The sequence below is a fragment of the Manis pentadactyla genome, chromosome 16, assembly GCF_030020395.1.
Source record: "Manis pentadactyla isolate mManPen7 chromosome 16, mManPen7.hap1, whole genome shotgun sequence".
NCBI classification, from domain to species: Eukaryota; Metazoa; Chordata; class Mammalia; order Pholidota; family Manidae; genus Manis; species Manis pentadactyla.
In genome coordinates, this window is record NC_080034.1 from 65,634,402 (window position 1) to 65,660,071 (window position 25,670).

The 25,670-nt window shown below is 36.3% G+C and overlaps 1 protein-coding gene across 1 annotated transcript in view; it reads left to right on the top strand.

Moving 5' to 3' along the window:
- LOC130681264 (bromodomain adjacent to zinc finger domain protein 2B-like) overlaps positions 1 to 25,670 on the top strand; it is a 108,053-nt gene that overhangs the window by 41,411 nt on the left and 40,972 nt on the right. Inside the window, exons 5-9 of the mRNA XM_057493901.1 lie at positions 3,529 to 3,621; positions 3,736 to 3,797; positions 7,003 to 7,077; positions 15,858 to 15,923; positions 25,569 to 25,634. Of these exons, the coding sequence (XP_057349884.1) occupies positions 3,529 to 3,621; positions 3,736 to 3,797; positions 7,003 to 7,077; positions 15,858 to 15,923; positions 25,569 to 25,634 (362 nt within the window). The remainder of the gene's footprint in view (positions 1 to 3,528; positions 3,622 to 3,735; positions 3,798 to 7,002; positions 7,078 to 15,857; positions 15,924 to 25,568; positions 25,635 to 25,670) is intronic.

Below are 25,670 nucleotides of genomic sequence, written 5' to 3' on the forward strand. Positions count from 1 at the left end.
ATGTTCTTTTTGATTTCTAAAATAAATGAACTTACTGGTGTATATACCATTCAGCTTTGTTTTTTTGCACTTAATTTTTCTTGAGCATCTTTCTATACAGCACTTAAAAATCAACCTTATACTTCCAGTGGCTGAATAGTAGGTGAGGCAAAGTATGGCTCTACCATACTTCACTTACTCAGTCTCCTTCGATGAGCGTTGCAGCTATTTCCTGATCTTTGCTATCGCAAACAATGCTGCAATAAAAACATTACACATATCTTCATTCTTTGACGGGTATGGCTATCCACAGAATAAAATTTTAGAGATAGAATCTCTACTCCAAGGGTATGTGCATTTTCAATTTTGGTAGAAAGCAGGCAAATATTGTCTCCAAAGAGGTTGTTCCAATTCATACTTCCACCAGTGGCATATAAGTTAACTGCCTGGCCTGTAACTTAATGTCCTGTAAGTTTTTGTCTCCTTTAGTACGTTAATTTAGTACTTTATGTGTTATTTCATTGGGTTACTATTAAGACCTTAATCTCTCCTAAATAGTTAGTCGAGGAGGTTTAAAAAATGTTAATATATGAAGATATATACATACATGATGAATTTTTAAAATTAGTATTGTCAATAAACCACTGACTTTTCTGAAGAATGTATAATAGTGGGAAGTGTTCATTTTTTACATAAAATAGGAAAGCTTGAAATTAACTGATAACCAAAGCAAGGGATTTTCACGCCTGTTTTGCATGTCTATCACAAGTACCATTCATACATAGTATTCAAAATGGCAACTTCAAATTTGCAAAATTAACTAATTTTATTTTAAGAAAATAGAAGGTAATCACTCAACTTTTGGCCCAGTGTTTTCTCCCGTTTTAGATTTCAAATTGGTCTGTATTCTATGACGTAGCTCTCCCTTCTATTATATTGCATTTTGTAAGTTATGTTACCTTTGACCTATGTACATGTTTTTTCTCAACATGTATATAAATATCAAATAGTTAATGTAAGTAAATGTTATTAATATTTACAAGTATATTTGGTATAATATGCATGTTCTTTCTTGGGAAGGAAAGAAAGTAGAAATGAGTCACCTTGTGACCCCTTTTATTCTGAAAGACTTCTACATTAACGCTTTGGGGTGTTGTCAGAGGAGATTCTAGAAGTTTCTGTCATATTTTATTATCCTAGTTGGACTCATCTAGGCTTGTAAAGCGACTTAATTTGAAGGAAGGTTTAGAACAATAAAATAAAATGTGGATTTTGAATGTGAAATGAGAGCCCTCTATCTTCTCAGAATAGAGATAAGAATCTGACAGTTTGCATATAAAAAAGACTTTCAAACTATATAAACAAATTAGCTTGTTAATTGGACAATACTGTTAATATCTCAAATGCTCTAATATATCTACTAATATACCAGTCAATTTTATTGATCATAGAATCTGAAATGCCATTGCTGTACAATGATTCGTTGTTTTAATATAGGCCACTGCAGAAGGAAAGTGCTGCCAATTGTTAGATACATTCTGGTTTAGACAAGTTTAAACACTTTATTTGAAAAGTAAACTTTTCTTTTTGATATCTAAGAAAGTAATTTCCTAAAGCATAAAAGATACTTGTCAAGTTACCATTTCAAAAGTTAGTCATCACAGATAATATATTCAACAGTCATAAACCAAATAAATGAGATGCTGCTAGTAGCTTATTCCTCAGAGCCTGGGTGAAGTTTCTGTGCCTCTTAACTTCTCGTACTTCCTCCGTAGTGTGCCTGATTCTTTAACCTATTTTTCCCATCTTCTCTAACTGCTCATAATAAAAAATTTTAAGCTATATGAATTTTTAATGACTTACCAAAATTATGTCTTCCTTGCTCAAGTGAAAAGATAGCGAGTTGAACTTTTTAGTGTTTTTCTGTCCCAAGGGTTTAAAAATAAAAGTTAACTGTGCACTTGTGTAGAGTTTGAAATTGCTGATAAATTCACACAGAAATACATACCATATACATTACAGAGTTTCTCAGCTGTCGCAGAACACTATGGTTAAGTCCTTTTTAAAATCTCAAGGCATTTAAATTTTCTTAAAGGTTCATAGGACTAGTAGCATATATAGACCTGGAGTCAGAAAGACATGGGTTTATATCTTGGCTCTGCAATTTAACCTCTATGAGCCTTAGTTATTTCATTTGTAACCTGTGTGTAATGTTGCATATCCTGTAAGGTTGTTATGAAGATTAAACAAGATCATGTACATTTAATATGGCAGGTCAATAAATGATTATTAGTAGAGTTCAAGTGATTTGGGTTCTATTCGAGCATATTCATTACTAGTGAGAATATAATATATAGGTTTCTTAAAACTCTTCATCTGCTACAAAATTTAAAGCAATATCTAATGTTAAGTATTCTAGAGTGATTTTGTAAATGATGTTATGATAGACCACTTTTATAGTTAGAAGTATTCTGACCAAGTTTGCCAGCAGAAGAAAGCATGACATTACAAGCTTTCTGTATCAGTCACCTATTGCCACAGTAATGCTGGGAAACAAGCACCCGCAAAACTCAGTGGTGAACAATGCCACGTGGTAATCGGTCAGGCTGATAGAGTCCACCGCAGGTAAGGTAGGCAGCTCTACTGATCTTACCTGGCTTTGTTCACGTGTGTGGAGTCAGCTGACTCCCTGTGTTCCAGCCTCTGGCAGCGTAGCCTTAACATGTCCTGATGATAAAGGTCAAGACAGAAGAGTGAAACTACACTTGTACAAGTACAGAGTACACTCTGAAACATGCACTTGCAGTTACAACTGCTAACATCCTGGTGTCCAAAGATCACGTGTCTGAAGTTAGTATCAAGGGACAAGAAAGTAGATTTCACTTCTTGATGAAAGGAACTGCAAAGTCCCATTTGCAAGTAACATGGATAAAGGGAGGAATGAGGAATTGGGGCCACTAAGTATGTAGATCTCTCCCAGTTTCATACATTTGTCCTTGAAAATAATGAGAACTAGATTGTCCTTAAACCTTGTTGAAATTCTGTATTATTTTTATTTAGATTTAGTCCCTCTGTTTCATAAATGCAATTATCACTGGATTCAGAAACTACCATTTTTATAGCTGAGTGAAATACCATGTTTGGAGGGGGGGCTTTGTATTCTATTTTGAGTTCTTTTGCTTTATTGTTATTTTTAAGACTAAAGCTAAATCATTCTTTTTCCATATTAGCAGCTAGTTTCCTCCTAAACAGGGATTATGTGAAATGTGAAAAAAAATGTACTTAAATTAGCTTCTGTGATGAGGATTAAGAGAAGCATCATTTTTGTGTGCTTCTGTGTATGGGGCTGTGTGTGATGAAAAAGTTGTGCAATTTCTAAAGGAAGTAAGCGTGGTATTTTCTGCCACACCATTTTTCTACCTGGTATCTAACTTTAAAAAATTTTCTTAAAAAGTATGTCCTTTACATGATGCCATTCACATAGATAATTGTTTTTAGGTTAACAGGTAAAGTTGTTAAAAGTATTCCTTGAAATTTTGTGTTTTTCAGAAAAAGCCCAACAAGCAGCACAAATAAAGCTTTTGAGAAAACTCCAAAAGCAGGAACAGGCTCACATTGCCAAAGAAGCTAAAAAACAACAAGGTGAGTGAGTTAAACGAAAACATAAACTTGAAGAGTGAGTACTGGGTGTTCACAGGAGGCTTCTCTTCTTTGTTCCTTTTCTGACGATACCTGTGTTTTGGCTTTTCATCATAGCAATAATGGCTGCTGAGGAGAAGCGACAGCAAAAAGAGCAGATAAAGATTATGAAACAACAGGTATGTTCATGCACTCAACCGGTTTTATAACATAGGTGGTACTTTGGGAGTCGATTTACTTATGTATATATGTACATTATTCTTATTTTGATTTCTGAAATAACTTTCATACTTGTTATATATCTTATTTAGAGAGTTATCATCTTCCTTTATTTAAAATTCACCTCAATTTTAAACCAAGTCTCTAAAGAAATGATACCAAACAATACAATTATGTAAGTACTTTTAGTATCCTGATAGCCTGAATATAAATTAACATCTTGAACAACTTTGAAGATTTGGTCCCATTGCTTCTGAATGTTTAAAAATTATCCCCGAAAATGAGAAAGCATTATTTTCGCATATCCAGTGTTTTATCCAGTGCTCTCCTCTGTGTAGTTTTTAAAATTAAGTATAAGGTAGGTGAAATAATTTTTTAACTCTTACACATAAAGCCTACATGGCAATATACTGAACTTCCTTTAAGATGGGAATGTGTAAACTGCTCTCCTATCTCCACATACTCATCGAACTATTAAAGCAAAAAGGAAATGGGGGGAAGTACTATTCTTTAAAAAATTTTAAACTGCAAGTAGTTATTTCTGAGTCAGTTGTTATATAGACAAGCTGCTAAATAATGGCTTGGTTTGTTTTTGATGTGGTTATCTCTAATAATGGAATGAATACATTTACTTAAATACTTTCAGTATTGACTAAAGCAGTATGATTAGAGTTGATGTAGAATTGAGATAGAGAATTTAGAATTTGTAGTCATGCATGTAGGTAATTTGTAGAGTTAAATATCGGCTCTCCTACTTAATAATTTATGACCATAGATGAATTAGTTAACCTCTCAGCCTTGATTTCCTCCACTGCAAAAGAAAAACAATTGTATTATGTGAAAATTGAATGAATGTAAAGTGCCTACCACAGTGACTGGCACAAAGCAAATGCTTGCTTTCTAAAAGATAGACATAAAACATCAAAATGTTTGGTCTACTCCCTAACTGTAATTTAATGTAAACTTGAATTGTTTTCTTAGTTTGTTAATTGTAACTGCTAAAGGCACTGTAAGGTTGACTTTAAAATATATAGTGTGATGAATATATTTATTAAAATACTGTAAATATTTACTGCCTACTAGAGTATATGTGAAAATAAGTTCCTTTGAAGCTGAAATACTGTTGTTTCTGTTACAGTTTTTAATAGTTTATCCTATTTCCTAATGGCTTGAGACCAGTTGTATGCCATTAGCATTTCAAATTAGGCTTTGTGTGACCTAAGCCTACATAGTGTGCTACTCATCAAAAAAAAAAAAATTGATTTTCCAACGTTCCAGGAGCAGTAATACAAGTGACCTGCTATTAGACATTGATCAAGATGCTTCTCTGAGACTAGTCTTAGATTACCATCTGACTTATTCCTAATTGCCAGCAAAGTAAATTAAAGTCGTGCAGAGTCTATTTTAAAGTTTGCAGTAGATCTAGAATAAAATAATTAAAATAATAGCATGTGTTTCTCATCCTCGAGATTATTTTTTCCACCTAGTGGGCCAAAAATACCAGCCGACAGTCCTCAAGGCAGTTTTCCGGAAGTATCAGGAGGCATTGTTATGAAGCAGGAGCAGAGGCAGTGGGAACTGACCAGGGCTCTGCACTCACTGTGTGACTATAGGCAAAATATTTATTTTGTACGAGCTTCAATTTTCTCTTAGGTGAAAAGAAGATAATTTCAACTCCTGTATTGTTATTTTTTTAAATGATCAATTAGCTACTTTATATAAAATGCCCAGTTCATTGGATGGATACTCAGTATTACAAGGTGAACACATATCGTAATAATTTATAGATAATGTTTATTTCTGATATTCCAAATGAAAGTACTGCCAATGTACATCTATATAAATCACTCAGACTAAAACAAAGCTCTACACTGGGTGAGTTCAGTCCAAGGTTCTATACCTATTTCTGTGCTTAAGAGAATAATGAATGACTTTTGTTGACTTGATTAAAGATTAAATTCAGAGTATACTTTTGTCTAAAGTTCTAATCTAAATAAATATTTCAAATGTGGATCAAGTGCAACCTTCTCTAAGACTTGGAAATAAAAGATACACTTGTATGTTTATTTTTGGTGAGCTTATGATATTCAAAATCTAGGATCGCAATCAGCACAATCATAGAATGTGATCAGTCTTCTAAAATCACAACAGAAATTCCAGAAATCTCATTATCCTGCGCTGGATCCCTGCAGGGAATTAATAACATCACTGCAAAGAAAGAAATTTAAATGTATTAAAGTATAGTTTCAAAAGGTACAACTAGCATCTCGAAATGGGGGTGGGTATGGTAATATACAGTAGTATAAAATGTGTTGGTTCTGAAAATCCTAGGACAGCTGCAATTTACAAGTAGGGCAATTTAGGTGTATTTTTTTAAAACTGTAACCTCGTCAGTGCCAATTTGTGACTTTCAAAGGGGTTTAAGAATGTAAAATTGTTAACGATGTGCTTACAGCATATGCAATGGTTTTTTAAAATGAAAATGTAACATCAAAATTTAGATTGCTGAATTCAAACAATAACTAGTACATTACATTTAACTAACTTGAGCACCACTTATAAGTTATTACAAATTATTTCTGTATTTGGCTTACTGTAGTTATTGAAAGTAATGTCATTTATCATGTTACAGCAGTTGTTGGTACTTCGTACAATCACGATGTTCTGTGCACTTCTTTAAGCATTTTTAATTTATTTGTGACACTGAGAAAAAGAGCAAGTGCCTCCCCTATTTTATGCAAGAGTGGTTCTATTTGTTCAAGTTCATGCAATGAGTGACAGTAACTCAGGACTATCCTTAGGTGTCCTGATTTCCTGATAGACTGTTTTATCCTACTTGTCTGTCCAATATTTATTTCCGAATGAGAATTACTTATACTTGCAAATAATTGTAAAGTCTGGAGTTTAACCAGCTTGGTTTATGTTGTTTCTATATTCTTATTTAGCATTTGTATTTTAAAATTGTTTTGAGACATTTTATAAAGTCATACCAATTTAAGACAGGTGGCATGTATATAAAGTTAAAGTAAATAATTAAAATTTATATCGAGCATGGGCAACCTTTGGTAAATCTGCACTTACATCTTTCATTACTTGATTCCACTTAAATACCTTCCACCTAGATATTTAGTTTATTATCTAAAAATGTCATAATTTTTCCTATAGGAAAGAATTAAGAGAATACAACAAATCAGAATGGAAAAAGAACTTCGAGCCCAGCAAATTCTAGAGGTAGAATTCATAAATTTAATATGATTAAAGTAATATAGTCATGTATTTTAAAGTGTGAAAAATGAAAATTTTATCAGTCTGTTCTCTCACTCTTACAAACTTACATGTCCATCACAAATTATCTTTAGACATAATGCGTAGAGTAAGGACCTCTCTGAACCTTACTTAGCAAGTTTATCTAATCCTAACAGTAAAAATCCAGGAAATAAGTAAAGGAAAAAAAAGAAAGGGGAAACCTCTCAATGGCCAATATAGTCATAAAGATCATACGCTAAAACTCATGGTCTTTACTTTTCAAAACGTCATTAAGTCTTGTAGTTAGATACCTGCTTTTCATTTAGAAATAAAACATGACAAAAGTAAAAGTAAGTGTTTAATGTGGAAATATTTTAACCAGGTTTGTTTTCTGAGTTCGGACAGAACTGGGCTGACAGAATAGGGCTCAAGGACATGCTGGCAACAGCAAAAGGAAAAGCTAAAAGACAGCAAGGGAAAATAGGATAAATAGAAACTCCAAAGCCTAGCAACAGTCTGTAATCTGGTAGTAAATTAGGAAGGAATTTTCAACACCTTAGTGGCCCAAAGGCATTTCTGTTATCAAACTGTGTAGTAGGGTAACTGATGTCAAGAATAACTGCCCAAGTCCTCAAGAAAAAGCCAAATTATGTTAAGTGTACTGTGTCTAAGCTGTACATCTACATGTCTCAAAATTATCCAAAGTATTTTTGTCCAAAATAAGCTTTTTAATGTTGAAAAGTATTATATCCCAAACCCTTAGCTGTTCGGGAAACTGTTGCCGTAAAAATTGGCTTATTCCCTGATCAAGGCGGTTAGCTGAGGTTTTCACAGTTACAGGTTTTTTCCTTCTAAAAACATGTACACATATTCCCTTACCCATTTCAAATTAATTTTAAAACCCTCCAAATTGAAAATATTAAATTACATTGGCAATTACTACTGGATAATTATGAAGCTACTAGTTAATGACTTGAAGATCATAAAGCTCAAATTTGATAGCATGAGCTTGATATTCAGGATGTGCTTCATTAAAGGTTATGTTTCTATTAGGGAAAAATACCTTGAATTTAACCACACTAGGTTAAATCGGCTTTAATGTTTCATTTAAGTTATTTAAGTAATGGACTTATCTCAAATTTTAAGTATTATAAAAGAAACTTCAAATAAAGTAGACACGTGCATTTTTAAATGTTCCTGATTTGTCCTTTAACCTTTATTGTTAAAATCTATCCCGTTTTTCAAAACTTTCTACACTGATGATGTTTTACTTTAAAAAATCAGAGAACAAGCAACAAATGACATAACATCACTTTTCTGTGATTAAGTTTTAAGGTAAAATAACACTCAAATTATTTCAGTATTTTTACAGAGTTTGAAGAAGAAAGCCTGACATACTGTTACGATTTAAGAATTTTTTTGTATATCTTAAGTGTATTCTATACCTTAGAAATGAAATTAGTACGTTAAATGTAACAAACTGAGGGGAAATCTGTAATTGTCTACATACATGTTACATACTGTTTTGAACCTTGCGAGGCATGGAGCCCCATTTTCAAGTGTAAGGTCATATTCAGTTTGTGGTGGTGCTGTTGCATGACTTTGAGACCTATTTTATATGCACAGGCTAAGAGGATAAAGAAGGAAGAAGCTGCAAAAGCCAAAGTTTTGGAGGCTGAGAAACGAAAACAGGTAAATGTAGAGGACAGTCAGAGTTCTTACTTTTTTCTATTTATTTTGTTATCCTTAATCCACAATGACATGAAGAACATTATGTTTACTAGGCTCCCTCCTTCACCAAGTCCCCCCCACAAAACCCTTTCCAGTCACTGTCTATCAGCATAGTAAGATGTTGTAGAATCACCACTTGTCTTCCCTGCACTGCACAGCCCTCCCCGGGCCCCCACCCCACATTATACATGCTAATCGTAAGGCCCTCTTTATTTTTCCCCTGCCCTTATCCCTCCCTTTTCATCCATCCTTCCCAGTTACTTTCCCTTTGGTAACTGTGAGTCCATTCTTGGGTTCTGTGATTGTGCTGCTGTTTTGTTCCTTCAATTTTTCTTTGTTCTTATACTCCACATATGAGTGAAGTCATTTGGGACTTGTCTTTCTCCGCCTGGTTTATTTCACTGAGCATAATACCCTCTAGATCCATCCATATTGTTGCAAATGGTAGGATTTGTTTTGTTCTTATGGCTGAAGAATACTCCACTGTGTATATGTACCACCTCTTCTTTATCCATTCATCTACTGATGGACGTTTAGGTTGCTTTCATTTCTTGGCTATTGTAAATAGTGCTGTGATGAAGATAGGGGTGGATGTGTCTTTTTCAAACTGGGCTGCTGCATTCTTAGGGTAAATTCCTAGAAGTGGAATTCCTGGGTCAAATGGTATGTCTATTTTGAGGTTTATGAAGAACTTCCATACTCCATTCCACAATGGCTGAACTAATTTACATTCCCACCAGCAGTGTAGGAGGCTTCCCCTCTCTCTCCAACCTCCCTAACTTTTGTTGTTTGTCTTTTGGATGGTGGCGATCCTTACTGGGTGAGGTGATATCTCGTTGTGCTTTTAATTTGCATTTCTCTGATGACAAGCGATGTGGAACATCTTTTCGTATGTCTGTTCGCCAACTGAATTTCTTCTTTGGAGAACTGTCTGTTCAGCTCCTCTACTAATTTTTTAATTGGATAATTCACTTTTTATTTGTTGAGGTGCGTGAGCTCTTTATATATTTTGGATGTCAACCCTTTATCGGATCTGTCATTTATGAATATATTCTCCCATACTGCAGGGTACCTTTCTGTTCTAATGATGGCGTCCTTTGATGTACAGAGGCTTTTCAGCTTGATATAGTCCCACTTGTTCATTTTTGCCTTTGTTTCCCTTGCCCGGGGAGATACGTGCATGAAGAAGTTGCTCATGTTTTTGTCCAAGAAACTTTTGCCCATGTTTTCTTTAAAGAGTTTTATGGTTTCATGACTTACAATCAGATCTTTGATCCATTCTGAGATTTCTTATTTTTATGGGGTTAGACAATAATCTGGTTTCATTCCCTTACATGTAGTTGTCCAGTTTTTGAATACTGTGGCTTTGTAGTAGAGCTTGAAGTTGGGGAGTGAGATTCCCCCCCCCCCCCCCACTTTATTCTCCCTTCTCAGGATTGCTTTGGCTATTCGGGGTCTTTGGTGTTTCCATATGAATTGTTGAACTCTTTGTTCCAGTTCGTTGAACAATGTTGTTGGTAATTTGGTAGGGATTGCATCAAACCTGCATATTGGTGTGGGCATATTGGAGGTTTTTTTGTACAGTATCATGTCATTTGCGAATAGTGACAGTTTAACCTCTTCTTTACCAGTTTGGTTTCCTTGTATTTCTTTGTTTTGTCTAATTCCCGTGCCTAGGACCTCCAGTATTATGTTGAATAACAGTGGGGAGAATGGGGATCCCTGTCTTGTTCCCGCTCTCAGAGGAAAAGCTTTCAGCTTCTCACTATTATGTATGATGTTGGCTGTGGGCTTATCATATGTTGCCTTTATTATGTTGAGGTATTTGCCCTCCATACCCATTTTGTTGAGAGTTCTTGTCATGTATGGATGTTGAATTTTGTCGAATGCTTTTTCAGAATCTATGGAGATGGTCATGTGGTGTTGGTCCTTTTTATTTATGTGGTGGATGATGTTGGTTAGTTTTCGAATGTTGTACCATCCTTGGATCCCTGGGATGAATCCCACTTGGTCATGGTGTATGATCTTTTTGATGTATTTTTGAATTTGGTTTGCTAGTATTTTGTTGAGTATTTTTGCATCTACGTTCATCAGAGATATTTGTCTGTAATATTCTTTCTTGGTGGGGTCTTTGCCTGGTTTTGATATTAGGGTGATGTTGGCTTCATAGAATGAGTTTGGGAGTATTGCCTCCTCTTCTATTTTTTGGAAAACTTTAAGGAGAATGGGTATTATTTCTTCTCTGTATGTCTGATGAAATTCTGAAGTAAATCCATCTGGCCCGGGGTTTTTGTTCCTGGGAAGATTTTTGATTACCGCTTCAATTTCTTTGCTTTTAATTGGTTTGTTTAGATTTTGTGTTTCTTCCTTGGTCAGTCTTGGAAGGTTGTATTTTTCTAAGAAGTCCATTTCTTCTAGGATTTCCAGCTTATTAGCATACAGGTTTTCATAGTATTCTCTAACAATTCTTTGTATTTCTATGGGGTTCATCGTGATTTTTCCTTTCTCGTTTCTGATTCTGTTGGTGTGTGTTGATTCTCTTTTTCTCTTGATAAGTCTGGCTGGAGGCTTGTCTATTTTGTTTATTTTCTGAAAGAACCATCTCTTGGTTTCATTGATTTTTTTTTTTTCTATATATTGTTCTGAATTTTATTTATTTCTTCGTTGATCTTTATTATGTCCCTCCTTCTGCTGACTTTAGGCCTCATTCGTTCTTCTTTTTCCAATTTCGATAATTGTGACATTTGACTGTTCATTTGGGATTTTTCTTCCTTCTTTAAATATGGTGGATTGCTATATACTTTCTCTTAAGACTGCTTTTGCTGCATCCCACAGAACTTGGGGCATTGTGTTATTGTCATTTGTTTCCATATATTCCTTCATCTGTATTTTAATCTGGTTGTTGATCCATTGATTATTTAGGAGCACGTTGCTAAGCCTCCATGTGTTTGTGGGCCTTTTTTGCTTTCTTTGTACAGTTTAGTTCTAGTTTTATTCCTTTGTGGTCTGAAAAGTTGGTTGGTAGAATTTCAATTTTTTTGAATTTACTGAGGCTCTTCTTGTGGCCTAGTATTTCGTCTATTCTGGAGAATGTTCCATGTGCACTTGAGAAGAATGTGTATCGTGTTCCTTTTGGATATAGAGTTCTATAGATGTCTATTTGGTCCATCTGTTCTAGTGTGTTGTTCAGCGCCTCTGTATGCTTAGTTATTTTCTGTCTGGGAGATCTATCCTTTGGAGTGTGTGGTGTATTTAAGTCTCCCAAAAGGAATGCTTTGCATTCTATATGCTCCTTTTAGTTCTGTTGGTATTTGTTTCACATATGGTGGTGCTCCTGTGTTGGGTGCATAAATATTTTTAATGGTTATATCCTCTTGTTGCAGTGACCACTTTATCATTACGTAATGCTCTTCTTTATCTATTGTGACTTTCTTTATTTTTAAGTCTATTTTGTCTGCTTGTAGTACTGCAACTCCTGCTTTTTTCTCCCTGTTGTTTGCGTGGAATATCATTTTCCATCCCTTGACTTTTAGTCTCTGTATGTGTTTCGGTTTGAGGTGGGTCTCTTGTAAGCAGCAAATAGATGGGTCTTGCTTTTTTATCCATTGTATTACTCTGTGTCTTTTGATTGTTGCATTCAGTTTATTTACATTTACGGTGATTATTGAAAGATATGTACTTATTGCCATTGTAGGCTTTAGATTTGTAGTTACCAAAGGTTCAAGGTTTGCTTCTTTAGTATCTTACTGCCTAACTTCACTTGCTTATTGAGCAGTTACAGACACTGTGTGGTAATTCTTTATTTCTCTCCTTTCTTATTCCTGCTCCTCCATTCTTTATATTTTGCGTGTTTTATTCTGTGCTCTTTGTGTTTCCTTTAACTGCTTTTGTGTGTAGTTTATATTATTTTTTGCCTTTAGTTAGTATTTGGTTGGTCTGCTTTCTCTGCTGTGATTTTATTTTCTCTGGTGACATCTGTTTAGCCTTAGGCATGCTCCTATCTAGAGCTGCCCCTGTACATTACCCTGTAAAGGTGGTTTGTGGGAGGTAAATTCCCTCAACTTTTGCTTGTCTGGGAATTGTTTACTCCCTCCTTCATATTTAAATAATAATCGTGCTGGATAGAGTATTCTTGGTTCAAGGCCCTTGTGTTTGGTTGCATTAAATATATCATGCCATTCTGTTCTGGCCTGTAAGGTTTCTGCTGAGAAGTCTGATGATATCCTGATGGGTTTTCCTTTGTAGGTGACCTTTTTCCTCTCTCTAGCTCTCTTTAAGACTCTGTCCTAGTCCTTGATGTTTGCCATTTTAATTATTATGTGTCTTGGTGTTGTCCTCTTTGGAATTCTGTGTGCTTCCGTGGTCTGAGCAACTATTTCCTCCCCCATTTTGGAGAAGTTTTCAGCAATTGTTTCTTGTAGGACACTTTCTGTCCCTTTTTCTCTCTCTTCCTCTTCTGGTACCCCTATAATCTGAAGATTGTTCCGTTTGGCCACGCCACACAGTTCTCTTAATATTCTTTCATTCTTGGACATCCTTTTATCTCTCTCTGCGTCAGCTTCTCTGCGTTCCTGTTCTCTGGTTTCTATTCCATCAAAGGCCTCTTGCACCTCATCCAGTCTGCTCGTAAGTCCTTCCAGAGATTGTTTTATTTCTGTAATCTCCCTCCAGACTTCATCCCTTAGCACTTGCATATTTCTCCGAAGATCCGTCAGCATTGTTATGACCTTTATTTTGAATTATTTTTCAGGTAGATTGGTTAGGTCTATCTCCCCAGGTTCCTTCTGAGGGGTGGATGTCTGGGTTAGTCTGGTCTGTATCAAATTCTTCTGTCTTTTCATGGCGATGGAAATAATTGTGGGGAGCTGGCGTGTACGTCGGCTGGGTGAAGGTCCCTTCTTGCTGGTTTGTGGCCTTCCTCTCCTGGGTAAACGGCGACCCCTAGCGGCTTGTGCTGTTCAGCTGTGCGCAGACAGGGTTTCTTATTCTTGCCCGGCGGTTGTGGAGGAAGCTCTGCTCTGCTGCCGTGGGAGTGGCCGGCCTCAGGCTACTGTTCTGCTATGGCGGAGCCACGTCGGAGTTCAAATGGGAGGGAGGCTGTTTGTCACCGTGAGGGGCCTCCGAGTAGCGCTGCCACCCAGGGGGTTGGGGCGCCCGGAGTTCCCCAGAATTCCCAGTTACTGGGCTGATTGTGCCGGGGCGGTTCCGTCCACCTGTGAGGCTACTGTCCCTTGAACACTTTCAAAAAGCACTCGCTTTTCTTTGTCCCAGGGTCTCTGGCTGTGGGGACAGCTCGCAGGTTTTACTTTCCCGTTTCTCTAGTATCCAGCTCGCCACACGCTGTGTGTCTGTGCTCCTGGTGCGGATGTCTGGGGCTGGGTATTTAGCAGTCCTGGGCTCCCTCTCTCTCCCCGCTCTGACTCCTCTCCTCCCGCCCGTAGTTGGTGTGAGGGGCGCTCGTGTTCCGCCGGGCTGTGGCTTCCACCTTACCCCCTTCGGAGGCGCTGGGTTCTCGCAGGTGTGGATGTAGCATGGTTGTTGTCCTGTATCTTCTGGGCTCTCTTTTAGGGATAGTCGTATTTGTTGTATTTTCGAAAATATACGTGGTTTTTGGAGGAGGTTTACCCGCTCTACTCACACCGCCATCTTGGCTTCTTCCACTGTAATGATTTATAAATAATGCTTATCTCTGCTATTGCTAATGAAAGCACTACGAAGTATATTTTCGTATATCCATATAAATCACTCAGACTAATAGAAAGCTCTACACTGGGTGAGTAAAGGCCAAGATTCTATACCTATTTCTGTGCTGAAGAGAATAATGAATGCCTTTTGTTGACTTGATTAAAGATGAAATTCAGAGTATACTTAGGTCTGAAGTTCTAATCTAAATAAATATTTCAAATGTGTATCCAGTGCAACCTTCTCTAACACTTGTAAATAAAACAAAAGATACACTTGTATGTTTATTTTAGTCAACTATAATATTCAAAACCTAGGATCACAATCAGCAAAATCATACAATGTGATCAGTCTTCTAAAATCACTACAGAAATTCCAGAAATCTCATTATCCTGCAGGGGATCAATAACATCAATTGAAAAAAAGAAATAAAAATGTATTAAAGTATAGCTTCAAAAAGTACAACTAGCATTGGAAATAGGTGTTAGTATTGTAATAAACAGTAGTATAAAATGTGTTGGCTCTGAAAGTCCTAGGAAAACTGCAATTTGCAAGTAGCGGAATTAAGGTGTATTCTTTTAAAAGTATCCTCATCAGTGCCAATTTGGGACTTTCAAAGGGATATATGAATTTAAAATTGTGAACGATGTGCTTATAGCATATGGAATGGTTTTTTAAAAAGAAAATGTCACATTATCAAAATTTAGATTGCTGAATTCAAACAATAGCTTGTACATGACATTTAGAGAATTTGAGCACCACTTATAATGTATTACAAATTATTTCTGTATTTGGCCTGCTGCATTTATTGAAAGAAATGTCATTTATCATGTTACGGCAATTGTTACACGCAATCGTGATGTACTGTGCACTTTTTAAAACTTTTTAAATATAATTGTGACAGTGAGAAAAAGAGCAAGTGCCTCCCCTATTTTATGCAAGAGTAGTTCTATTTGTTCAAGTTCATGCAATGAGTGACAGTAACTCAGGACTATCCTTAGGTGTCCTGATTTCCTGATAGACTGTTTTATCCTACTTGTCTGTCCAATATTTATTTCCTAATGAGTATTACTTGTACTTGCAAATATTTATAAAGACTTGAGTTTAACCAGCTTGGTTTATGTTGTTTCTATATACTTATTTAGCATTTGTATTTTAAAATTGTTTTGAGACATTTTATAAAGTCATAGCAATTTAAGACAGGTTGCATGTATATAATGTTAAAGTAAATAATTAAAATTTATATCGAGCATGGGCAACCTTTGGTAAATCTGTACTTACATCTTTCATTATTTGATTCCACTTAAATACCTTCCACCTAGATAGTTAATTATCTAAAATTGTCATAATTTTTCCTATAGGAAAGAATTAAGAGAATACAACAAATCAGAATGGAAAAAGAACTTCGAGCCCAGCAAATTCTAGAGGTAGAATTCTTAAATTTGATATGTTTAAAGTAATATTGACATGTATTTTAAAGTCTGAAAAATGAAAATTTTATCAGTCTGTTCTCTCACTCATACAAATTAACATGTCCATCACAAATTATCTGTAAACATAATGTATAGAATAAGGACCTCTCTGAACCATACTTAGCAAGTTTATCTAATCCTAATAGTAAAAATCCAGGCAATAAGTAAAGGAAAAAAAGAAAGGGGAAACCTCTCAATAGCCAATATAGTCATAAAGATCATATGCTAAAACTCACGCTCTTTACTTTTCAAAATGTCATTAAGTATTACAGTTAGATACCTGCTTTTCATTTAGAAATAAAACATGACAAAAGTAAAAGTAAGTGTTATATGTGGAAATATTTTAACCATGTTTGTTTTCTGAGTTCAGCAGAACTGGGCTGAAGGAATAGGGCTCAAGGACATGCTGGCAACAGCAAAAGGAATAGCTAAAAGACAGCAAGGGAAAATAGGATAAACAGAAACTCCAAAGCCTAGCAACAGTCTGTAATCTGGTAGTTAAATAGGAAGCAATTTTCAACACCTTACTGGCCCAAAGGCATTTCTGTTATCAAACTGTGTAGTATAGTAACTGATGTCAAGAATAACTGCCCAAGTCCTCAAGAAAAAGCCAAATTATGTTAAGTGTACTGTGTCTAAGCTGTACATGTATATGTCTCAAAATTATCCGAAGTACTTTTGTCCCAAACAAGCTTTTTAATGTTGAAAATTACTATGACCCAAACCCTTAGCTGTTCAGGAAACTGTTGCCATAAAAGTTGGCTTATTCCCTGAGCAAGGCAGTTAGCTGACGTTTTCACAGTTACAGATCTTTTTTTTCTAAAAACATATACACATATTCCCTTACCCATTTCAAATTAATTTTAAAACCCTCCAAATTGAAAATATTAAAGTACATTGGCAATTACTAGTAGATAATTATGAAACTACTAGTTAATGACTTGAAGATTATAAAGCTCAAATTTGATAGCATGAGCTTGATATTCAGGATGTGCTTCACGAAAGGTTATGTTTCTATTATATTAGGGAAAAAAAACCTTGAATTTAACAACAGTAGGTTAAGTCGGGTTTAATTTTTCATTTAAGTTATTTAAGTAATGGATTTATCTCAAATTTTAAGTATTACAAAAGAAACTTCAAATAAAGTATACACGTGCATTTTTAAATGTTACCTATTTGTCCTTTAACCTTTATTGTTAAAATCCCGTTTTTCTAAACTTTCTACACTGATGATGTTTTACTTTAAAAAATCAGAGAACAAGCAACAAATGACCTAACATCACTGTTCTGTGATTAAGTTTTAAGGTAAAATAACACTCAAATTATTTCAGAATTTTTACAGAGTTTGAAGAAGAAAAGCTGACATACTGTTACGATTTAAGAATTTTTTTGTATATCTTAAGTGTAATCTATACCTTAGAAATGAAATTAGTACGTTAAACGTAACAAACTGAGGGGAAATCTGTAATTGTCTACATACATGTTACATACTGTATTGTACCTTGCGAGGCATGGAGCCCCATTTTCAAGTGTAAGGTCATATTCAGGTTGTGGTGGTGCTGTTGCATGACTTTGAGACCTATTTTATATGCACAGGCTAAGAGGATAAAGAAGGAAGAAGCTGCAAAAGCCAAATTTTTGGAGGCTGAGAAACGAAAACAGGTAAATGTAGAGGACAGTCAGAGTTTTTAGTTTTTCAAATTTATTTAGTTTTTGAAATTTATTGATTAAATATTATTTATTTATTTTAAATGAATTTTGTTATCCTTAATCCACAATGACATGAATAACATTATGTTTACTAGGCTCCCCGCTTCACCTAGTCCCCCCCACAAACCCTATTATAGTCACTGTCCATCAGTGTAGTAAGAAGTTGTAGAATCACTACTTGTCTTCCGTGCATTGCACAGCCCTCCCCGGGCCCCCACACCACCTTATACATGCTAATCGTAATGCCCCCTTTAATTTTACCCTGCCCTCATCCCTCCCTTCCCACCCATCCTCCCCAGTCCCTTTCCCTTTGGTAACTGTGAGTCCATTCTTGGGTTCTGTGATTGTGCTGCTGTTTTGTTCCCTCAGTTTTTCTTTGTTCTTAAACTCCACATATGAGTGAAGTCATTTGGCACTTGTCTTTCTCCGCCTCGCTTATTTCACTGAGCATAATATCCTCTTGCTCCATCCATGTTGTTGCAAATGGAAGGATTTGTTTTCTTCTTTTGGGTGAATAATATTTCACTGTGCATATGTACCACCTCTTCTTTACCCATTCATCTACTGATGACACTTAGGTTGCTTCCATTTCTTGGCTATTGTAAATAGTGCTGCGATAAACATAGGGGTGCATCTGTCTTTTTCAAACTGGGCTGCTGTATTCTTAGGGTAAATTCCCAGAAGTGGGTTTCCTGGGTCAAATGGTATTTGTATTTTGAGCTTTCTGTGGAACCTCCATACTGCTTTCCACAATGGTTGAACTAATTTACATTCCCACCAGCAGTGTAGGAGGGTTCCCCTTCCTTCATAACCTCACCAACATTTGTTGTTCTTTGTGTTTTGGATGGTGTCAATCCTTACTGTTGTGAGGTGATAACTCATTGTGGTTTTAATTTGCATTTCTCTGATGACTAGCGATGTGGAGCATCTTTTCATGTGTCTGTTGGCCATCTGAATTTCTTCTTTGGAGAACTGTGTGTTCAGCTCCTCTGGTCATTTTTTAATTGGATTATTTGCTTTTTGTTTCCTTAGGTGCATGAGCTCTTTATATATTTTGGATGTCCACCCTTTATCAGATATGTCATTTATGAGTATATTCTCCCATACTGCAGTTTACCTTTTTGTTCTAATGAAGGTGTCCTTTGCTGTACATATGCTTTTCAGCTTGATATAGTCCCACTTGTTCATTTTTGCTTTTGTTTCCCTTACCCGGGTAAATACGTTCATGAAGAAGTTGCTCGTGTTCATGTACAAGAAAGTTTTGCCTATGTTTTCTTTTACGAGTTTTATGGTTTCATGACTTACATTCAGATCTGTGATCCATTCTGAGTTTACTTTTTTGTATGGTGGTCGACAATAATACGGTTTCTTTCTCTTACATACTGTTTTCCAATTTTTGAATATTGTGGCTTTGTAGTAGAGCTTGAAGTTGGGGAGTGAGATCCCCCCCACTTTATACTTCCTTCTCAGGATTGCCTTGGCTATTTTGGGTCTTTGGTGTTCCCATATGAAGGTTTGAACTATTCGTTGCAGTTCATTGAAGAATGTTGTTGGTAATTTGATAGGGTTTGCAACAAGTCTGCTTATTGGTGTGGACATGATGGCCATTTTGGCGATATTAATTCTTCCTAGCCAGGAGCATGGGATGAGTTTCCATTTGCTAGTGTCCTCTTTAATTTCTCTTAAGAGAGTCTTATAGTTTTCAGGGTATAGGACTTTCACTTCCTTGGTTCGGTTTATTCCTAGGTATTTTATTCTTTTTGATACAGTTGTGAATGGAATTGTTTTCCTGATTTCTCTATTAGTTCATTGTTAGTGTATAGGAAAGCCACAGATTTCTGTGTGTTAATTTTGTATCCTGCAAGTTTGCTGTATTCCGATATCTGTTCTAGTAGTTTTTGAGTGGAGTCTTTATGGTTTTTTATGTACAATATCATGTCATCTGCATATAGTGACAGATTAACCTCTTCTTTACCAGTTTGAATTTCTTGTATTTCTTTGTTTTCTCTAACTCTCGTGCCTAGGACCTCCAGTATTATGTTGAATAACAGTGGGGAGGTTGGGCATCCCTGTTTTGTTCACGATCTCAGAGGAAAAGCTTTCAGCTTCTTGCTATTCAGTATGATGTTGGCTGTGGGCTTATCATGTATGGCCATTATGTTGAGGTACTTGCCCTGTATACCGATTTTTCTGAGAGTTTTTATCATGAATGGATGTTGAATTTTGTCCAATGCTTTTTCAGGATCTATGGAAATGGTCATGTGGTTTTTGTCCTTCTTGTTTATGTGTTGGATGATGTTGGTGGATTTTCGAATGTTGTACCATCCTTGCATCCCTGGGATGAGTCCCACTTGGTCATGGTGTTTGATCCTTTTGATGTATTTTTTAATTTGGTTTGCTAATATTTTTTTGAGTATTTTTGTATCTATGTTCATCAGGGATACTGGTCTGTAATTTTCTTTTTTGGTGGGGTCTTTGCCTGGTTTTGGTATTGGGGTGATGTTGGCTTCATAGAATGAGTTTGGGAGTATTCTCTCCTCTTCTATTTTTTGGAAAACTTTAAGGAGAATGGGTATTATGTCTTCTCTGTATGTGTGATAAAATTCTGAGGAAAATCCATCTCTCCCTGGGGTTTTGTTCCTGGGTAGTTGATTACCACTTCAATTTCTTTGCTGGTAATTGGTTTGTTTAGATTTTGTGTTTCTTCCTTGGTCAGTCTTGGACGGTTGTATTTTTCTAAGAAGTTGTCCATTTCTTCTAGGTTTTCCAGCTTGTTATCATATAGGTTTTCATAGTGTTCTCTAAGAATTCTTTGTATTTCTATGGGGTCTGTCGTGAGTTTTTCTTTCTCATTTCTGATTCTGTTGATGTGTGTTGATTCTGTTTTTCTCTTAATAAGTCTTGCTAGAGGCTTATCTAGTTTGTTTATTTTTTCAAAGAACCAGCTCTTGGTTTCATTGATTTTTTTTTCTATTTTATTTATTTGTTCATTGATCTTTATTATGTTCCTCCAGCTGACTTTAGGCCTCATTTGTTCTTTTTCCAATTTTGATAATTGTGACATTAGACTATTCATTTGGGATTGTTCTTCCTTCTTTAAATATGCCTGGATTGCTATGTGCTTTTCTCTTAGGACTGCTTTTGCTGCGTCCCTCAGAAGTTGGAGCTTTGTGCTGTTGTTGTCATTTGTTTCCATATATTGCTTGATCTCTATATTAATATGGTCGTTGATCTATTGATTATTTAGGAGCATGTTGTTAAGCCTCCATGTGTTTGTGGGCCTTTTTGCTTTCTTTGTACAATTTAGTTCTAATTTTATTCCTTTGTGGTCTGAAAAGTTGGTTGGTAGAATTTCAATCTTTTGGAATTTACTGAGGCTCTTCTTGTGGCCTAGTATTTGGTCTATTCTGGAGAATGTTCCACGAGCACTTGAGAAGAATGTGTATCCTGTTGCTCTTGTATGTAGAGTTCTATAGATGTCTATTAGTTCCGTCTGTTCTAGTGTGTTCTTCATTGCCTCTGTGTCCTTACTTATTTTCTGTCTAGTGGATCTGTCCTTTGAAGTGAATGGTGTGTTGACGTCTCCCAAAATGAAAGCATTGCATTCTATTTCCTCCTTTTAGTTTTGTTGGTATTTGTTTCACATATGCTGGTGTGCTGTGTTGGGTGCATATATATTTATAATGGTTATATCCTCTTGTTGCACTGACCCCTTTATCATTATGTAATGCCCTTCTTTATCTCTTGTGACTTTCTTTGTTTTTAAGTCTATTTTGTCTGCTACTAGTACTGCCACACCGGCTTTTGTCTCCCTTTTGTTTGCATGGAATATCATTTTCCATCCCTTGACTTTTTGTCACTGCATGTCTTTGGGTTTGAAGTGCGTCTCTTTTAAGCAGCAAATAGATGGGTCTTGCTTTTTTTTTTTTTTTTTTTTTAAATAATTATTTTTTATTGAAGGGTAGTTGACGCACAGTATTACATTACATTAGTTTCAAGTGTACAACACAGTGGTAGAACATTTATATACATAATTCGAGGTTCCAGCTATCACCCTACCAAGCTGTTACAATATCTTGACTATATTCCTTATGCTATACATTACATCCCGGTTACTTATTTATTTTACCATTGGAAGTCTGTCCTTTTTTTTTTTTTTTTTTTTTTTTTTGTGAGGGCATCTCTCATATTTACTGATCAAATGGTTGTTAACGACAATAAAATTCTGTATAGGGGAGTCAATGCTCAATGCACAATCATTAATCCACCCCAAGCCTAACTTTTGTCAGTCTCCAATCTTCTGAGGCATAACAAACAAGTTCTTACATGGAGAACAAATTCTTACATAATGAATAAGTTACATAGTGAACAGTACAAGGGCAGTCATCACAGAAACTTTCAGTTTTGCTGGGGGTCTTGCTTTTTTATCCATTGTATTATTCTGCATCTTTTGATTGGTGCATTCAGTTTATTTACATTTACGGTGATTATTGAAGGATACGTACTTATTGGCATTGCAGGCTTTAGATTTGTGGTTACCAAAGGTTCAAGGTTAGGTTCTTTAGTATCTTACTGCCTAACTTGACTTGCTTATTGAGCAATTGTAGACACTGTCTGGTGATTCTTTATTTCTCTCCTTTCTTATTCTTTCTCCTCCATTCTTTATAAATTGGGTGTTTTATTCTGTGCTCTTTTGTGTTTCCTTTAATTGCCTTTGTGTGTAGTTGATTCTATTTTTTGCCTTTAGTTCGAATTTGGTCTGTCTGCTTTCTTTGCTGTGATTTTATTTTCTCCAGTGACATCTGTTTAGCCTTGGTAGTGCTGCCATCTAGAGCTGTCCGTCTACAATACCCTGTAAAGGTGGTTTGTGGGAGTTAAATTCCCTCATCTTCTGCTTGTCTGGGAATTGTTTACTCCCTCCTTCATATTAAATGATAAACGTGCTGGATATAGTATTCCTGGTTGAAGGCCCTTCTGTTTCATTGCATTAAATATATCATGCCATTCTCTTCTGGCCTGTAAAGTTTCTGCTCAGAAGTCTGATGATAGCCTGATGGGTTTTTCCTCATAGGTGGCCTTTTTCCTCTCTGTAGCAGCCTTTAAAACTCTATCCTCATCCTTGATCTTTGCCATTTTAGTTATTATGTGTCTTGGTGCTGTCCTCTTTGGAGTTCTGTGTGCTCTGTGGTCTGAGGAACTATTTCCTCCCCCATTTCTGGGAAGGTTTCAGCAATTATTTCTTCAAGGACACTTTCTATCCCTTTTTTCTGTCTCATCTTCTTCTGGTACCCCTATAATGCGAAGACTGTTCCGTTTGGTTTGGCCACGCAGTTCTCTTGATATTCTTTCATTCCTGGACATCCTTTTATCTCTCTCTGCATCAACTTCTCTGCGTTCCTGTTCTCTGATTTCTATTCCATTAAAGGCTTCTTGTACCTCATCCAGTCTGCTCTTAAGTCCTTCCAGAGATTGTTTTATTTCTGTAATCTCCCTCTGGACTTCATACCTTAGCTCTTGCATATTTCTCTGAAGATCCATAAGCATGGTTATGACCTTTATTTTGAATTATTTTTCAGGGAGATTGGTTACGTCTATCTCCCGAGGTTCCTTCTCAGGGGAGGATGTCTGGATTAGTCTGGTCTGCATCAAATTCTTCTGTCTTTTCATGGCGATAGAGGTAGTTCTGGGGAGCTGGTGTGTATGTCGCTGGGAGGTCGTCCCTTCTTGCTGGTTTGTGGCCTTCCTCTCCTGGGAGAACGGCGACCCCTAGCGGCTTGTGCTGGGCAGCTGCACGCATACTGGGTTTCTTATTCTTGCCCGGCGGTTTTGGAGGAAGCTCTGCCCTGCTGCCATGGGAGAGGCCGGCCTCAGACTACTGTTCTGCTATGGCGGAGCCACGTCGGCGTTGAAATGGGAGGGAGGCTGTTTGTCACCGTGAGGGGCCTCCGAGTAGCGCTGCCACCCAGGGGTTCGGGGCGCCCCGAGTTTCCCGGAATTCCCAGTAACTGGGCTGATTGCACCGGGGTGTTTCCTACAGTTTGAGGCTCCTGTCCCTTTAAGACTTTCAAAAAGCACTCGCTTTTCTCTGTCCTTGGGGCTCCGGCTGTGGGGGCAGCTCGCAGGTTTTACTGTCCCGTTTCTCTAGCATCCAGCTCGCCACTCGCTGTGTGTCTGCTCTCCTAGTGCTTATGGCTGGGGCTGGGAATTTAGCAGTCCTGGGCTCCCTCTCCCTCCCTGCTGTGACTCCTCTCCTCCCGCTAGGAGCTGGGGTAAGAGACGCTCGTGTCCTGCCGGGCTGCGGCTTGTATCTTACCCCCTTCGGAGGCACTGTGTTCTCACAGGTGTGGATGTTGCCTGGCTGTTGTCCTGTATCTTCTGGTCTCACTTTTAGGGATAGTTGTATTTGTTGTATTTTCAAAAATATATAGGGTTTTTGGAGGAGATTTCCACCGCTCTATTCACGCCGCCATCTTGGCTCCTTCCCCTGCACTGATTTATAAATAATGTTTATCTCTGCTATTGCTAATGAAAGCACTACCAAGTATATATATGTACATCCGTATAAATCACTCAGACTAAAACAACAGCTCTACACTGGGTGAGTTAAGCCCAAGGTTCTATACCTATTTCTGTGCTTAAGAGATTAATGAATGGCTTTTGTAGACATGATTAAAGATTAAATTCAGAGAACACTTTGGTCTCAAGTTCTAATCTAAATAAATATTTCAAATGCAGATCAAATGCAGCGTTCTCTAAAACTTGGAAATAAAAGAAAATATACACTTGTATTTTTATTATTGTGAGCTATAATCAAAACCTAGGTTCACAATGAGCAAAGTCATAGAAAGTGATCAGTCTTCTAAAATCACAGCAGAAATTCCAGAAATCTCATTATCCTACAGTGGATCCCTGCAGGAAATCAATAACATCAATGCAAAAAACGAAATAAAAATGTATTAAAGTATTGCTTCAAAAGGTACAACTAGCATCTGGAAGTAGGGGTGGGTATGGTAATATTTGGTAGTATAGAATGTGTTGGCTCTGAAAATCCTAGGACAGCTGCAATTTACAAGTAGGGCAATTTAGGTGTATTTTTTTAAAACTGTATCCTCATCAGGGCCAATATAGGACTTTCAAAGGGATTTATGTATGTAAAATTGTTAACGATGTGCTTATAGCATATGGAGTGATTTTTTGAAATGAGAATGTAAGGTTAACAAAATTTAGGTTGCTGAATTCAAACAATAACTAGTACATTACATTTAGATAATTTGAGCACCACTTATAAGTTACTACAAATTATTTCTGTATTTGGCTTACTGTAGTTATTGAAAGTAATGTAATTTATCACGTTATGGCAATTGTTAATACTTCGTACAATCGTGATGTACTGTGCACTTTTTAAATCGTTTTTAATTTAATTGTGACAGTGAGAAAAAGAGCAAGTGCCTCCCCTATTTTATGCAAGAGTAGTTCTATTTGTCCAAGTTCATGCAATGAGTGACAGTAACTCAGGACCAGCCTTAGGGGCCTGATTTCCTGATAGACTGTTTTATCCTACTTGTCTGTCCAATATTTATTTCCAAATGAGTATTACTTGTACTTGCAAATATTTATAAAGACTTGAGTTTAACCAGGTTGGTTTATGTTGTTTTTATATACTTATTTAGCATTTGTATTTTAAAATTGTTTTGAGACATTTTATAAAGTCATTCCAATTTAAGACAGGTGGCATATATATAATGTTAAAGTAAATAATTAAAATTTATATCCAGCATGGGTAACATTTGGTAAATCTATACTTATATCTTTAATTATTTGATTCTACTTAAATACCTTCCACCTAGATACTTAGCTTATTATCTAAAATTGTCATAATTTCTCCTACAGGAAAGAATTAAGAGAATACAACAAATGAGAATGGAAAAAGGTCTTCGAGCCCAGCAAATTCTGGAGGTAGAATTCTTAAATTTGATATGATTAAAGTAATAT